The sequence below is a fragment of the Mytilus trossulus genome, chromosome 8 (assembly GCF_036588685.1).
Source record: "Mytilus trossulus isolate FHL-02 chromosome 8, PNRI_Mtr1.1.1.hap1, whole genome shotgun sequence".
NCBI classification, from domain to species: Eukaryota; Metazoa; Mollusca; class Bivalvia; order Mytilida; family Mytilidae; genus Mytilus; species Mytilus trossulus.
In genome coordinates this window covers 9200643-9219157 of record NC_086380.1, presented here as the reverse complement: position 1 = coordinate 9219157, position 18515 = coordinate 9200643, and the positions used below count along the sequence as shown (strand labels likewise).

At 31.9% G+C, this 18515-nt stretch overlaps 1 protein-coding gene across 1 annotated transcript in view; it reads right to left on the bottom strand.

Moving 5' to 3' along the window:
* Nucleotides 1–935: 935 nt before the first annotated feature.
* LOC134728251 (uncharacterized) overlaps nucleotides 936–18515 on the bottom strand; it is a 35868-nt gene continuing 18288 nt past the window's right edge. The window contains exons 3-9 of the mRNA XM_063592793.1: nucleotides 12106–12369; nucleotides 11563–11610; nucleotides 9725–9775; nucleotides 7064–7369; nucleotides 6551–6631; nucleotides 5629–5704; nucleotides 936–3914 (exon numbers count right to left, since the gene is read on the bottom strand). Coding sequence (XP_063448863.1) covers nucleotides 3500–3914; nucleotides 5629–5704; nucleotides 6551–6631; nucleotides 7064–7369; nucleotides 9725–9775; nucleotides 11563–11610; nucleotides 12106–12369 — 1241 coding nt within the window. The 3' untranslated portion in view covers nucleotides 936–3499. The remainder of the gene's footprint in view (nucleotides 3915–5628; nucleotides 5705–6550; nucleotides 6632–7063; nucleotides 7370–9724; nucleotides 9776–11562; nucleotides 11611–12105; nucleotides 12370–18515) is intronic.

The following is an 18515-nucleotide window of genomic DNA, read 5'->3' as shown; positions in this document are numbered from 1 at the left end:
GTTCAATTTTTTTTTATAACATTTGAAATAAGTCTAGATATTTAAGTAAAGAAGGCAAATCACTGGTTTGAAATGCAGACATATCTTCCACACAGTAAGAGAAGAACTTGTGAGGACTTCAGTTTCCTGATTTTGTTACTGGATTTTGTGTGTCTTTTATGAATTGACTGCTTCCTCATTTTTGAAATAAATTAACATGCCGTCATACAAGAGAGAAATGTCACTACATGTACCTTAAAAAACTAGGTTCACTCCACTATTTTTTACACAAAAAAAATGCCTGTACCAAGTCAGGAGTATGACAGAATATTAAAGTTGGCGTGGTCCCTCTAAAACACTGGAATTGAATACGGATTTAGCTTCTCACAGAATTTGTCACGTTTCTTTGCGCATTATTCCTAACTTTGTTCACGTACCTTCCTAGTCTCAACATTTTACTGTGAATCAATAGGCGGATTTTCTATCGACTGTTTAGCATCTGCTTAAAGTTAGGACTTCTATTAGGAGTTCATTGTGTGCATGTGCGCTGTCGTCTTAACGTTTTGCTTGATCGAAATCCATGTTTTTATTTAAATAACGGATAGTCAGAATAAAATAACGTAAGCCAAACGTAGTAACATTTTCTAATTGACTGGGAAAGACGAACTGTGTTGTGTAGCGTCAAGGTACAGGAAACAGTTACAGACGATAGGCACAGAAGCAAAGACCTGAATATATAATGTACCATGAATACAAGCTCATTTATACATTCACCACGAAATGTGTTATTTTCAACTCAATCTCCCAAATGTGCATGTAAATAAGGCTAGGTATTTGTTTGCCTTAGCGTTTCTAACATAATTTTCTGCTGCATAGTAAATGAAAAATAAAATAAAATGCATATTATTTACAAATTTATTACGAAATACAATAAAAATATATGTTTAGGGGTTGAAATGTGGAGGAAAAGTATTACTTTAAAGTGAGATAACTTAACTGGAAACAAAATACTTTCGTTTCTGTAAAACCAGTTCTTTAGTTTCTCTTGATGACATATTCTAGACACTTTCTCATCTGTCGTCCCATCTTTTCTAAAAAGAAGCATACACTGAGCTGCATAATAAGTGTGTTTTGTTTAAATTTGGACACATTTCGAAACTTTTGAAAATTAGCTATATTGGCTGTATACTGTTCCTTTTATAAATTGAGCATGTCCTGAACATGTTGATAGATGCTATAAAACATGCATTTGTAGATGTATTTATCATGTTCGTGAAAACCTGACCATTTCGGAGAAAGGAAAAAGACAATGTTATACATTTCCGTTCAGGATGAAAGAATGAGATGTTTATGATTATCTACAAAGGATGTGTTACTGCCTGATAATATGTCAGGGGAAATGATAAACCTTTCTCTACATTATATTTCCCTGTTATGACTGAAAATATTACTAATTGTCATCTATTTCAATTTAGTTTAAAATGGAAAATTAACCAATATTTCAATAAAAGTAATGATACTATTTGAAAACAAACTTCAAGTCACAAAATGACATAAAGGTACCAATTCAATGTCATAATTTCAAATTGAGAATGGTAATACGCATTTGTTACCATTATCTAAAGCATAGACGCGAATTAAATCAAGTAAAAGCTGGCACTGCCAACATATATGTATAACCCTAAAATGTTACATAAATGAAAAACAATAAAAACCGAGAGACATGCACTTCACATTTAAGGAGAGTGTACCCATGCTTACAAAACTTTAAATGAGTTTCCAGAAATCCTGCATGCTACAGAAATAAGTCTAGAACACTTGACAAACACTTTAAACAATATTTTCAAAGAGCTTCAATCTAGAACATCTGATTCAAGACGATAATGAGCGTAGAATGTGTTCGGAATGCTTCACTCAGAACCCTGATTTTCAAAAACATATGTATTGGCCCTTTGTAAACGAGTAAGATATTCCAACAACCCTGTTAATCAACAAACTTAGTATGGAAATCGGAAAAAACAACATAATGCTTCCTCTGTATATTATTCCAAATTGTGGACAATACCGAAAGTTTTTAAACGCTATGTTTCGTTGTGACACTGAACTTGTACGTTGTATCTGTCGATCCCAAAAAATAAGGACTCTTTTGACAGACCTCATCGAATTTACTTACACGAACAAAAGAACGGACGCCAAATGTGGACCAAGATCGCCTTAACCTTCCAGCGCACCTGAGATCACCCCAGGTTTGTTGGAGATTGTTTTGCTATAGTCTATAGATTTCTATTTTTTGTTTTATATGAGATTGTTTTGCTATAGTCTATAGATTTCTATTTTTTGTTTTATATGAGATTGTTTTGCTATAGTCTATAGATTTCTATTTTTTGTTTTATATGAGATTGTTTTGCTATAGTCTATAGATTTCTATTTTTTCTTTTATAGACTGTTGTTTGTATTTTTGTCCTTTTTTTGTTTTTTTGCAATGGCAATTTCAGCCTTCTCTCCTCCTTCAATCTATAATCGATACTGATTCAAAAGTTATGTACATGTGATTACCCGAAACAAGAGGTCTACGAGGAAAGCTACATGATCATATCCTTTACAAAGCCAGTCCAAAGTCTTTGGGTTGAGAAGACAAAACCATAAAATAGGATGCAGTTAAAGATAACCAAGGAGGTACATGTACACAATGTCTTGAAGTAGTGAAAGGCCACCTTCACCCCCGTAAATTCGTCTCTGTCAATTTATCCAACGATTCAAAAGTAAAAACCAAAAAATCTGTACCGAACTTCGAGAAAAATGCTAAACGGAAAGTCCTTAAGCAAATGGCAAAATAAAAAGCTAAAACACATCAAACGAATGGATAACAACTGTCAAAGTTATGTAGAAAATGGTAGAATAACCTGGTTTTATAGGTAGCCAAACCTCACACATGCATGGCAGTCGCATACAATTCCATATTGACAATGATGTGTGAACAAAACAAGCAGTCATAATCATAGTTAAACATGTCAAATATAGAGGTGCAACAGTCAACATTGTGTTATAATCGTAATAATTAAAAAAAAACAAGCAAATGTGTAAACAAAGATAAACAAAAAGGCGTATTACAGACAAAATCACATGATTAAAAATGAAAGACAAAAAAAAAAAAAAAAAATTTACCATCGCCGAGTGACGGGATGTGTAGGTACAGAGCCACGTCAAATGAATATGTATTGTATAAACATAGATTAAACAGTAAAAGCAACCAACACAAACATTGGAAAGACGAACTGACAATCAAATATATATATTTACAAATGTACATATACCAACTACTTCTAAAAATGTAAAACTGTACAATCCATATATAACTCGATATCTAAATTTTCTTCGAGTCATATTTTTTTATCACTGCTATACCCTACAGACGAATGTCTGTATATAATCCACCATATTTTCACAGGTGGAGTCTTTTGCAATGGATATTTATTTAAATCGCAATAATTTTTAACATTGCTGTTATATGTATTTCAGTTCATGTTCTTGTCGTTTGATCATAATAATCTTCCGTTTTCTCACCGAAAAAATGATCATAGGTCTCCTCTTTAATATCTTCTTTAATGTTTTGTTCAGCAGAATCATACACGGTATCGACAGTACGGCTATACATGTCTGTATCATTAACAACATGCCTTCTATCATCTGTCTTGTCATATACCCCTTCCTCAGATAGGGCATACGGGGATTCTGTGTCTTTGGATGTATGACTACAACCCTGTCCGTCTTCGTTTTTTGTCGTGTCTGTGTCGTGCTTTTGAACCTGGCTGTACAATACCTTGTTGTTGGTTGGATACTGACGGAGTGCTATATCTTGCTGACCTAAGTAATTCTCATCTGCTGCATTACTCATGAAGTTTGAGAATTTGTTATCCGAATTTTCAAGTATACATCTGTAAGTAGAGGAAATGTTTTCATTAACACAAGATAAATATTTACTAATATTGTTTAGTTTAACGCGAAGTGATGAATATTCCCGTGGGACCTTATACAAAATACTTCTTAACGCCAGACGTACGTTTCGTCTACACCAGTATCATCATTGACGTTCGATCGAAATGAAAAATTAAAAGGCCAAATAAATAACTAAGATGAAGAGAACTAATTACAAAGAACAATGCAGATGTGTTTTCACAAATACAGCTATGGTATTCTAGTTCTGGTGTATAGATTCCATGGTTTGTCGAAATTAATCAAAGGTACCAGGAGCATAATTTAATACGCTAGACGCGCGTTGCGTCTACATAAGACTCATCAGTGACGCTCAGATCCATTTAAAAGTTTTGTAAATAGTTAATTTATTAATATGACAATATATTAAAAGTACATTTCATGTTTTATTATAAACATACATGTGTATTTCAATTTATTAATTAGATTGGATACAAGTTATAACAACTTGAAATAATCCTCTCCAAGTAAGTACAATATACAAAATTTCAAGATGCAGCAAGTATAAATATAAATCAGTACAATATAAAAAATATATACAATAAATATATATTGTTTAAACAGTAACAGTTGAGTACGAGTACACTCTAATATACAGCAATATAAGTCACAAAAATTGTTTGCAGGGTTGTGTTTTGTTCAACACTAATTTCGTCTGTTCCAAATATAATATGTTCTATGGAAAAAGCAACTAAGTGTTGAATGTTTTCAAGGAGCTGATTTCTAAAATAAATATAGAGTGAACATTCTAAGAAAAAATGAATCAGTCTTCTAATGGACACCCACATTCATAATTTGGGTCATTTACTAAATTAACTCTGTATAAATCAGCTTTTCAAGGACTATATCTGTGTCGTCATTTTGTATGCAATATATGTTCCATCCTGTTGCCAATGAAATGATATTTAGCTACCAAAAATGAAATATCATTCCGCCAGATTGTGTTTTGAAATGTCAACAATGGACATTTAAATATGAAAAGAGTTGTCGCATTGGCACCCATACCACATCTTCCTATATCTATATACAATAGCCATAAGAAGATGTGGTATGAGTGCCAATAAGACGTCGCTCCATCCAAGTCACAATTTGTAAAAGTAAACCATGATAGGTCAAAGTACGGTCTCCAACACGGAGCCTTTGATCACATCGAACAGCAATATATAAAGGCCCGTAAATTACTAATGTAAACCCATTCAAACGGGAAAACCAACGGTATAATCTATATAAAAAACGAGAAACAAGAAACACTAATAAACTACACCAACAAACGACAACTATTGAACATCAGACTCCTGACATATTACAGGTGCAAACAAATGCAGCGGGTTTAAACGTTTTAATAGGTACCAACCTTTACCCTTATAGCTATGGTACTTTCCAAAAGTGAGCATGGTTACAATAAAACCTATTTGGTAGATTTAAAAGGTTAAAGGACGTATTTGTCCCCGTACCGACAGTATACAATTGGGGAAAAAATTAGGATGCATATGTTTAATAGAATATTTCAAAATTTATTGTTTTATGGTATATACATTATTCGAAATATCCTACTTGATATTAAGCAACTCTTTTATATGTAGTGCTAAATGAACTTCAAGTATATTTTATGATTTTTACCTATACTTATTTCATAAATACATATTTATATCACACCTTCGTCTGATGAGCACGACGGCAACAATAATGCAGATCATGCAAATTATACCAACCGGTACTCCTACAGCAACTCCTAATAAAATAAATTAAAAAAAAAATAAATGCTCTTTTATATGCTTAAATGTATATTTTTTTTCAAGAGTTCATGCTATTATTGAGTTCAAATCAATTAAAACGTGAACATAGATGTCAAGTGGGTTAATTTGATTTCAACACAGACACTTTTATTCATCTTTGAGTTATTTTTATTCATGTATCCATGAACGTAAATCATAAACGTATTGATAGATAATACGTTCGTAGGCTTTTAGTAAGATATTATCGATTTCGATCGTCAAGCATTACAATATTTGCACCGTGTTGATTCTGGAGTGTTTCATAAACTCATCATAGATACCAGGACTAAATTTTGTATATACGCCAGACGCGCGTTTCATCTTCAAAAGACTCATCAGTGACGCAAAAATCAAAACAAATTAAAAAGGCCAAATAAAGTACGAAGTTGAAGAGTAATGAAGACCAAAATTCCTAAAAGTGTTGCAAAATACAGCTCAGGTAAACTATGTTTGAGGTAGAAAAGCCTTGGTATTTCAAAAAATTCAAAATTTTGTAAACAGTTAATTTTAATATAAATATAACATATCAATGATAACTCATGTCAGCACAAAAAAATGCTGACTATCGGGCTTGTGATACCCTCGGGGAAATAAATCTCCAACAGCAGTGGCATCGACCCAGTGGTTGTAAATAAACTCATCATAAATACCAGGACTAAATTTTGTATATACGCCAGACGCGCGTTTCGTCTACAAAAAACTCATCATTTATTAATACTTAATCGGACTTTAGGTTTATCTCAAAATAGAACGGTATTCGATAGAAATCACAATTCATTAAATAAATGTAATATAACGCATACCTATGGTTTGAAATCCTAATTTCACTGAGCTCAATTTATTCAAAGAAGGATTCGTAACACCTTCCGCTGGTATGCCGGTACCTATGGAAAACAATATACAATTAGTTATAATAGTTTACATAGAACGGTTAAATGTGCGAGTATGGTTGAAATGTAAGATTATAACAATGCAATCGAGTGATTGAAGATAATTTGGAAATGTTATAGACAAGAAAATCAATACAAACGACGAAAAGACGGATCAATAATTATTCAATAAACCACAAGACAGACAAAGCAATACGAAACCAACAAATAATTAAAAACACTCTGAAATTCCGGAAAAAATTTGAGCAGGCCATGCTGTACTAGCGATACCTGGCATCTCGCTTTTGATTTGTAGCTTTCTACTGTAGGTGTAACAGTAAATCAATTTTTCAACGTTGCTATATATATTTATTGACTTTAAATATTGGCACTGGTTGCTTGTAATTTAATTTCTCATAATAGTTCAGTTAATACACATTATTGTACCTTGACTGCACACGGCACCGGCTACGGTAGTCTTATTACAACCGCTTTCGTCTTCTGTAGTATTGCATTCTAACAAACTGTATTCATGTCCATCACAATGCATGGAATAAGGAAGAGTCGGTATATCTAACAATTTGTCAACAAATGTAGCATTTCCTATCCATGTGCTGTTGAGAGATTTACAAAGTACTCCAGCATCATTGTTATCCCAATTTAAACTACACAGGTACATCTTCCGGTTGAGTGAGTGTTGGTATATTTCTACTCGGTGATTGTCATCAAGATTCAGAACAGCTTGCTGGTCACCTTAGACAAAACACAATAATAGTGTTCAGGTAAAAATGTCTTAGACACATTTTCATTCCCTAGTTTAACGTAAAAATAAAAACAAACGGTAGCAAATACTTCCAAATTCTTCCAGTAAATAATATTTTCCCTAAAATATTGTCTTCGAAATAAGTTGGGATATCTTTCACCATTTGTTTTGCCTTTATTTATCACATTATTTTGCATAGTGGTATCCATAACTGCGAATAAAGAGTTGTTAACGCAATAAATGAGTTATCCTAAAATAGTTCATCCTTTGTTCGCTGTTGAAAAAATATCTACCGTTCTACCGGCTTGCATACCCATGTCTACATAATTATCCCCCTATAATATATGTATTGTGGTATACATATGATTAATTCGTTTTTTTTTGTTATTTGTTTCTGGTAAGTTCTATTTATTGGTGTGTATGTTACAGGTTTTTTCTAAATTTAGACATTCTGTAAAATGACTAAATTTTCAGGCAATTAAAAAAATACCTAAACGTTACAGGCATTATAAAATGACTACAAATACCTAGTCATTTTGTAAAATGACTGAAATTTTGTGGCAAAATTCCACAAATTCCCTATTGAGTTTCAGGCAATTTGTAGGAGGAGGATGTCCTTGAGATGCATATATATATGACAAAAGTGGACAACAAATATCTTGCAAAAAGTAACTAATGGGTGGTTAGAATTAACCGATTCTTCATGATATGTTCTTTTCAGTGAAATTGCGTTAAGTATGTACTCACTCTGTATGTCGGGTTCCAATAGTGAAATAATGATTAGTTTGTCAAAATAGAAGAAGAATAAATTGTTCTGTCCAAAGAATAAAATTTGCAATCGACATTTTAGAAAATCTAGATTCAAAACAGTAAAGTGAAATTTAGAAGTAGAGAAAAAAATCATTTTCAATTGACTGATTGCTGGGTTTTTTTTTTTGCTTTAGTGGCAAATATGTCATGCATTTTTTAGACGTGAATAATTTGGGTATAACGTGAAGAAAGTGTTGATTAAAAGTGCAATATCTCCTTAAGGGGTTGATTGACAATTGAATTAATTGTTGATATTACTTTGCTGAACATTATTGCTGTTTATTTCTCCCTCTTTATTATAGTATTCAAGATAATAACTAAAAAACTGCCAAATTTCCATAAATTACTAGTTCAGGGGCAGCAATTCAATAACGAGTTGCCGATCGTCTGAAAATGTCAGGGATGATAGATCTTAACCCGAAGAACTTGTTAACCCCCATATCAGATTTGCTCTAAGTGAATTATATTTAGAGATATATTAAGGCAAAAACTTTATTTTACCCCTATGTTCCATTTATAGCCATGTTGGCTATTTTGTTTGGCAATCGGGGATTAATAGGACATATTTTTTTAACAAGATACTCTAATGATGATTGTGGCGAAGTTTGGTCAAATTTGACTGAGTAGTTCCATATGAGAACAAGTTTATGAAAGTTAACAGACGAAGACAGACGACAGCCTCCAAGTGATGAGTAAAGCGCACTTGGCCCGCTTTGGCTAAGAGAGCTAGGCATTGACAAAGAAAAGAAAAAAAAACAGTTCTTTGACAGGAGCGTCTCCTGCTTTAGAGGGATCTGCTTCACTCCGTTTAAAGCTATACGTCAAAAGATGCAAGTTATGATGATGATATACCTTGATTTTTTTGGGGAACATATATGAAAAAGAAAATATGCATGTGTGACGTGTGTGCTTATTGCGAACCTAATTTTGTCTAACGTTAGGTATTTTATCAGTAGAGGTAACTAGAGAGCCGAAAGTGTGGACATCCAGATTTCTCCAAATGTGGTTGGATTACTAATTCAGAATTTACGCCAAAAAATATATTTGCAAAAAAACAGAAGAAATATTGTGTACAGTTCTGTCATCCTAACATTTTGAGAAATTAAAAATAATGTGAAGTTCTGTACTTTTGTGAATTGGAATATTTCAGTAAAATGTATTCTTGATTATTTTAGCTCTTGTATTTTTAATTCAGTAATAATCATCAATAAAACTGCTCTGGTGTTTAAATATTTAATTTTTTTTCTTAAAATTTCATTCTATTAAATAATTTTGTAAAATGCCTATCTATTTTTCCAAGCATTTTGTAAAATGCTTAGAAAATTTAGTCATTATGTATAATGAATGAATATTGTAGGCATTTTAGAAGATGCCTAAAGTTTTCAGGCATTTTATATAACAAAATGCATGAATTTAGAAAAAGCCTGCAACATATATATATATACTGCTATATGGAAGATATACTGAATTTCTTCTATTCATATAAAATATTCTTAAAGGTTTCATCAATAAAAAAAAGATGACTAGCAACTTACCTTCAGTGACAGTATATGAAGTGGAGATAGTAGTCATATCAATTGCATGATCTGAATAAGAAAATGACAAAAAGCAAAACGATGGTTATTTGCTCTTCATAAAATGATAGAAGAACGTAAAAAAAGTAAGGGATATAGAGAACAGAATACTGAAAACACAAAAAAAAATAGAGGAGGAGGAAGGCAAAATAGGAAAGTTTCTTTTAAAAAAAATGGCTAAAAAGTTTTTAATATGGGAATTACAACTAAAGATGAAGAACTGGATCTTCCTTCACTGTATTGGATATCAAAACTACATAATTGTCCTTACAAACAATGGTATATTTCTCGGCCTTCAAAGTACTCTACGAAACTCTTTTTCGAAATTAATAAAATGAATTTATCGGTTATCAAAGACGGGCTTCAAAGTTATTGTGAAACTGCAAACTCTAGAGATGACATGAATCAGATGTGGATACTAACCAAATTCAAAGATATTTTTCAGTACATACAATCTGAGACTCTTTCATCTTGCAATAGTATTAAAGCATTATAAAGTATCTACTACACTTTACCCAAGTATATCCTATTCAATACTAAAAGACAAATTGTATAGCTTCGTTTTATAAAAAAAGAATGCCCAATGTAGATACAAGTATCTTGTCTTTGAGAGGGATAAATCCTACTTTGTAAAAAAAAATCAATCTGATTCAAACATTGTTTTTCTTCTCGAAAACTGACATTATCCAGATGTTTTATTTCTTTATTGACAACATATTTGTTACGTTTAGATGTAAACCAACTTTGCTCCTCTTCCTGTCGATTTGTTTCTTTTTTTTTATGAGGCTTACTTCATACAAAAACTTCAAAGTAAGAAAGAAAAGAAGTTCGCAATATCTTTCAATTTTACTTTCCGTCCGTCCTATAGATGATGTTCTCTCACAAAATAATTCAAATATGTGTTCATTGTTCCCTTGATAGATGATCGTTGCTTACAAGGAAGCCTTTAAACCAAGAGTTCCAAATGGTGAAATTGAAATAATCTCTTAGTAAATTTTACGGACCCCATCTTCAGTACATTAATCGTTACGGAATATCCGTTTCAAAGACGATATCGGATATGATCCTTATGTCGGAACTACAATACCGTTCACTTTCCACGAATGTGACCTACCGAGTTAGACTATTTACCGGGTTTGTAATAACACGAGCACCATGACGTGTGTCACATGTGTGTCTGCTTACCCTTCAGGAGTATCTGAGATCACCACATGTTTTTTGTGGGCTTTGTGTAGCCTAGTCTCTAGTTTTCTATATTGTGTCTTATGTTGTGTCTTGTGTTCTGTTTTTCTTTCTTTTTTAGCCATGGCGTTGTAAGTTTTTTTTTTTATCTATAAATTTGAATTTCATTTTACTAGGTTTAAAATAATTGGGATGTAACTCGTTTTTAAATCTTAACAAGGTTTACAGGTTACAGGAGCCTGTAATTTAGTGGTTATCGTTGGTTTATGTGTTACATATTTGCAATTGTTTTTCGTAATTTTTTTTACATAAATAAGGCCGTTAGTTTTCTCGTTTGAATTGTTTTACATTGTCTTATCAAAGCTTTTTATAGCTGACTATGCGGTATGGGCTTTACTCATTGGTGAAGGCTGTATGGTGACTTATGGTTGTTAATGTTTGTGTCATTGTGTTTTTTTGTGGATAGTTGTCTCATTGGAAATCATACCACATCTTCTTTTTTATATATTAGCCGATAATTTCTGAATTTCTGGAAGCTGATCAATACTTTCCGTTTTAAGTTGTTTTCGAGTTTAAGCTTAAACAAGAAAGAATACGAAATTGAAATATAATATGACCTGACGATGTGCCTAGTATGCTTTCTGTAACCTCAGGATCGGATGTACCTACAAAAAATGACATTGGGTATTTTTTACAATGTCATTTCAACAAGGAATGGAAAAATACAAATGATACCAATAAACATAAATCCGTTAAACAAGACAAAGGATTTTAGTAAACTACACATACTAGTAATAAAAAATAAAAATAATAATGAAAAGTTATCTACCGATTCATTGGCATGATATTTCATTAATGTGAACAAGTGTTATTTCATTCATTTTAAAATATCGTAATGTTTATTGAAACTGTTGTTGGATACACAAGACAGCAATATTGCAACACAAAAACTATAAGACAGTTGTAGATCTTTGAAACTTTAACGGTATATTTTATGTAAGTTAGATTCATTGAAAGACTAAATTAGTTTTTAAATAATCAACATAATTATTGCGGCATAGTAAGTTTGAAACTTTTTTTTATATATTTCTCAAGATTATAATGGTAGTGTTTTGACTGTGTCAAGTTGTGTATTCAATACAACATAACATTTTGCTCACTTTTACAATAATAGTCAATATTGGCGTATCTTTCATGAAAAAGACACGAGTCTGTAGTTGTATCTTGTGTACAGAAGCGTTTGCCATCACATAACTTATCAAGACGATCTTTGGCACAGTCTTTGGTCAATTCATCACACATTCCTGTATAACTGTAGGATATTACGTCTTCAATTCGTATTTTACCCGAAGAACACTTTACTTCTGCTAACGAATTTCCACAGGTATCTGTGTAACCAAAATGTTTATCCCACCACAATTTGACTAAAGACACAAAAAGCACTCATCAATTCAATACATGACATGATATTATAAACAATTATTGATCTTATAATATTTATTTATACATTCTTGTCATCACATTTTTTAGTGGCAGTTTACATCTTTTTTAGATATATATAAGAAGATGTCGTTTGAATGCCAATGAAACAATTCTTTCATTCAAAACAAAATTTGTAAAAGTAAACCAATATAGGTCAAAGTACGGTCTTCAACAAGAAGCCTTAGCTAAAACCGAAGAGCAAGCTATATATAAATGGCCCCGAAAATGACATTTGTAAAACCATTCAAACAGGAACACCAACGGTCTAATCTTTATAAAAAACGAGAAATTAACAAACGCCAACTACTGAACATCAGATTCTGACTTAGGACAGGTGAAAACAAATGCAGCAGGTCCATACGTTTTAAGAGGTGCCAACCATCGCCTTTTCTGAAACAATAGTGTCACAGCAAAAAAAAATGACACATTATACAAAATCTATTGAAATGGTTTAATTCAATCAAAAGACATATTAACACAAGTGAACATATAGTCCCGAATGAATTTGATCTATGACACAATATAAATACAAAAAAAAAATACCCCACAACATTGAACAAAATGGCCCTTAATAGAATAATCTAGGCAAGTAAATGTGTATTTATTTCCTCACATTGAAAGTTTTGAAGTTTACTGAATGGTAAATAAATGTGATTGATTATCCAAACGTTTGCATGTTTGAATTTTTAGGAAAAACAAAATTGAAAATTGAAAATTAAAATGGGGAATGTGTCAAATAGACAACAACCTGACGAAATAAAGCCACCAACGGGTCTTCAATACAGAGAGAAAATTCCGCACCCACAGGTTTTATTTAGCTGGCCACTAATCAAAATGATGTATTAGTTATAAGTGAAAATGGACGTAATACTAAATTCCGAAATATATATAAAAGAAACTGAAATTAAAAACCATACAAGACTATTAAAGGCCAGAGGTTTTAGAATAAATGTGTTTTTATCGATGCAAAGACCCTATAGTGAATCAATATTAAAGTCAAAATATGCCATTTTTAATTATCGTAACTATATCTCTTCTTAAGTAGCAGTCCAGCTAAGAATCATGCAAAGGGTGATACATCCATAGTGAAGGATATCCATCTGCTATAGTTTAATTGATTCAACTTGAGGCAAGAATAATATAAATGGCAATTTGCACACAAAAAATCAAGCTGTTGCTATGGAAACGGCTGTTCCTAGCAACAAGGTGTTTAATGGCCTTAAATACCCAAAATTTGTATATTTTTTCTAATTGGAAAAAGTGCAATACTGATGAACTTTGTAAAAAGTATATATCAGATCCTTCAATCTATAATGTTCAACTTAAATAGGAAACATTTGAAAAGATGGATGCAAAAAGGGAAACTTGGTTACCATGACAACCAAATTAACAAATATTTTCAAGTTGGAAAATTCTCAAAAATTTGACATTTTCAAACTCTATTATCTCCCTAGACCCTGATGATAGACTTGATTTGTTTGATCATTCTATTTCAGTTGACTCTTGTCTAAAACATATCAAAAATAAAAATATGTAGCCTAGTACAGAATTTTCATAAAAATGTTGATCATGTCGTCACATTTTTTACAATATTTATGCACTTTTTTTCTCATAAATTATATAAATAAGCTTTCTGTAGATAACCTTATTTACTTTTTATTGATAGTTTGATGTGAATAATGTTTTTAAACCATTTTAAAAGATAGTCTATATAATTTTTGTGAATATGGACTTTTTAAGGTAAATACGATCCGGTTATTTGAGAAGTTGATTTTCAGGTTCATGAAGACACTTTTAACTAAGTAGAATGGTAGAATGGTACAAATTTATGTGGCTACACTTATTTAAAACAACCTTTTCTTAATAGATGAATTGAAAAAAGAGCATGTCTTTACATCTTAAGAATCAATTGCCTGGGGGGGGGGGGGGGGGGGACTTCCCTGGAATAAGTTAAATTCATCAGTACTTGGACGTGTCGGAAGCATCATTGTTTTTAATACAAAATGGAAAGATAACCAATTGTCATACAAGTGGCAGGTTAATTTATGCTTGCTATATAGCTGAGTTTGACCCAACAATCTCTTTGAATGATATCTGTATCATGTAAAAAAAAGAAGGGGTAGATCCTAAATCCCCCCCCCAAAAAAAGGGGGGGGGGTCTAATTCAGAAAGCGGAATATATGTTGTATACCGGTAAGTGGAGCAAAATTACACATTTTTTTAAAAAGATTGAATGAAAAACTATACAAAGTGACGCCCCAGAACTGCACTCTGAAGTAAATATATTACAGCAAAGTCAATTTATGACTTTCTTTGAGATATTATTGTGTCTGGGATACGTAATTGATGCCCCCACAGATGCAAAAGTGTTGTTCTAAAAATAACTTTAACATTTAACCCCTTATTCCCTAACAAATTACAAAAGTTAAACTCCCGCTGGTATCTCCCAAAAAAATAAAAATCAAACCCTGACCACATGCACATCTTCAATATATGTGCAAACAGATAGCAAAGTGAAAACTTCCTAGATTTCAAACTTTAGGAGGAGAAAAGCTGAATAACTATGTACCCATAAAGGGACAAACATGGGTATAACCATATGACCCTCCCCAACGTTCAGTTGCGGGGGCATACACATATTTATTTTCCATGGTAAACGCCATTCTACCCAACAAAGGATGATTATCTGTTTCTGATTGTTAATTTTTAGAACATACAGTGGCAAATATTTCATGCGTGTTTCTGACAATTAATTTTAATGAAATATGAATGATAAAAGAACAAAACTTAGTCTTTTTTTAAACTGCAATATGTGCAAGCTGACAAGTTGAAAGACTCCACAAGAAGAAAAGTACCTAGACCAAAGTATTTGTCTGACTCCTAGCAAACATTATTTAGTACTAATATTTGCTTCTTCTCTAAATTTTTCAAATATTCTGTCTTGTCCCAGCTGGAGAGTGAGGTAAGTAAGTACCCGACAAATCTCAAAATTATACACCTTCTAATACATTTGGTCTCTAGATGTGAGGTGTCTCATACCACAATGACATCTTCTTTTTTTTCATAACATATATTTCAACTCATAACATTTAAGATGCTGACCAAATATACAATTCTGTTAAGATCTGTTAAGTAGCGACGAAATTATTATTAGAGTAATCATGGTCATAAGGAAGACTAACAGAAGACGGATTTACAAACATATTGACCACGTTTAGAGCACCTTGCCAAGGGTATGATTTTTGAAAAATACACAAACATGAGGTGAATTTTGATTTCAGACATAAGTTTATTCATGCTGTTTGGGTTAAATTACAATGTAGCTAAATATTTCACACAGAAAGCTAAAAAAACATTACTTATTACGACTGTTTGAGACGTCTGTACACTAGATGCATTGGATGTTGGATGTGCACTGTAAGTGTACTGACTGATATTTTAGTCTTTCAAGCATATTTTGTACTTATTGTTATTGGCTGTAATCTAGCTCTTAGCAGGTGAATATTCTCAGATTTGTACTTTAAATACTGATTGACAATAGATATATATATCTATATTTTTTAAACTGTACACACTGTACCAATGACCAGACTTCGGCCTTTGACTTTCAGTACCAAACAAATCTCTATTTTGTTGGTGATGATTAGGCAGATTTTTTGGTATTCAAAAGACATGCTTTATATTCAGAAATTACATGATATTTGGAAAATCAATTTTTCGACTTAAGATTTATATGACCATATCATTATTTGTTTGGTTTCATTGTTCCTAAAATTTGAAAGTGTTATTGATCAAATTGAGTGAAATATTCTGACTAAAATAATGATATTTCAGTTTTCTTGCTTTGACATTAGCGGTCTGACAATTGTATGGTATTCAAAATAATTGTGACATATTTGTGTTGTTGAGTTGCTGTCTCCCTAGTGTATACTTCAATTGTTAGGATTATCTCTTTTTCTTTTCTACATACCTTCTTCATGTTCTTGATACTTTGTAAAACTGATGAGTTATCAGTACTAAGGTTGTTGGGAATAACATTGTTAAAAAGGGAGCCACATTTTTTTGTATTAAACCAAATACATGTACCACTAATCTATTCAAACCATTGCCTTTCTCAATTGGTGTTGTTGTTTCATAATAGATGTGCTTGTGTTGTTTGTTTTCTGTTTCATTGACTTATACATTACAACCCACATCTCCTTTCTTTCATATAGACTTGATTTTTTTATTCGTTGTTAGTGGCTTTGAACTAGCTGTCAGATAACTGCAAGTACTCTCAGATCTGTTCATTGTGTCTTTTTGTGTCTGGGTGTATAAGTACCCGGCCATGTCTACTTGTATTTATGTCTATCTGATGAGTTAAGCCTTTTTCAACTGATTTTGATAGATCATTCTTATGTTGTACTGTTATACCACTGTTCCGGGATAGGGGAGGGTTGGGATCCCGCTTACATGTTTAACCCCGCCAAATTATTAATGTATGTGCCTGTCGCAAGTCAGGAGTCTGTAATGCAGTTGTTGTCGTTTGTTTGTGTGTTACATATTTGTTTTTCGTTCATTTTTTTTACATAAATAAGGCCGTTAGTTTTCTCGTTTGAAGTTTTACATTGTCTTATCGGGGCCTTTTATAGCTGACTATGCGGTATGGGCTTTGCTCATTGTTGAAGGCCGTACGGTGACCTATAGTTTGTTAATGTTTGTGTCATTTTGGTCTTTTGTGGATAGTTGTCTCATTGGCAATCATACCACATCTCCTTTGGTCAGTTATTTGGGGAGGTAAGGAACAGACAAGTACATTAGCTATAGCTAACAGCTGGTATTGTAATTGACTTTTCTAAAAACCCATTGCAGTATTCAAAAGTCATGTACAAAAGATTATTCAAAACAAGAGGAAATGAAAATATGTCTTCTCAAAAGATTTATTATTCATTTATAAAGTTAATATTTTGATATATTTTCTATATATAGCTTTGTTCAATCCATCCCTCAATGTTCTGTGTACTGTAAAATTAATATCAATTGTAGATAAAGACAAGCAAGAACTTTCTCCAACAAATCACTTCTTCCTCTCACATGAACCACCATTGTGTGTGTGAAACCTGAAATAAAAGACAGAATTTCCTAATATAAAAGAATAAAGTCAGTGCATAATGTATTTATGTAACTCCCCTTTAAGATATATGAAAGTAATCATGAATGGGAAAACAAATATAGCTTGATCAAATGTAAAGAGTAGTAGATTATAAACCTTGGTTAGCAAAGATGTTACCTAATGAAAACTGAAGAAATGTATTAACTGCTCTCAATCTCATACATACATGTATATACATACAATATCCAAATTTAGAGAGAAAGTTGAGAAAATCAAGTGATGCTTGAAATCCAAGGGGGGTGTACAATAGTTTACATTACAAAATTCCTAACATGCTTTTTTAAAGTTCATTGCAAACATGAACAATGTATTATTTTTTTAAATATCAAGATAAATGTATATATGCTTTAATGAAACAATTGCACTGCATACATTCATGACATTGTAGGTACATGTGCACATGAATTGCTGAAAAATTGACAGTTTTATAATCCATTTATTATTTATTTATTGAAAAAATATCACTTACAATGTACCTTATTCAATACTAGTTTTCTTGGAAGACTGGGTAACACTGGTTAGAAATACATGTACCTAAAAAATAAGACATAAAATGTTGAACATAATTTACATGTACATCATGATCAGTACATTTGTACATGTATAACATAGAAAATACAAGTTTTTATTTTGTTAAACAGTGTTAAAAGATCAGGATGATCTATTATCTTCAATCAGTAAATACAATAATTTGTAATTATAACATTTATTACATAACAATTAATAGAATTTATAACATACATGACATATGGGGAGGTGGTTTTTAGTATTTAGTCATTAAAAAATTGTCATTTGAGTGGCTATGGTACAAATTTAATAAAATTTCAATCAAACAGTTGTAAATCTCTCCCAACAAAGAAAGGTCATTTAAATTATCCAGATTTTTTTCTTTTCCACAACTCTTAAAAATAGCATCAATTTTGTTGCTATGTTAGA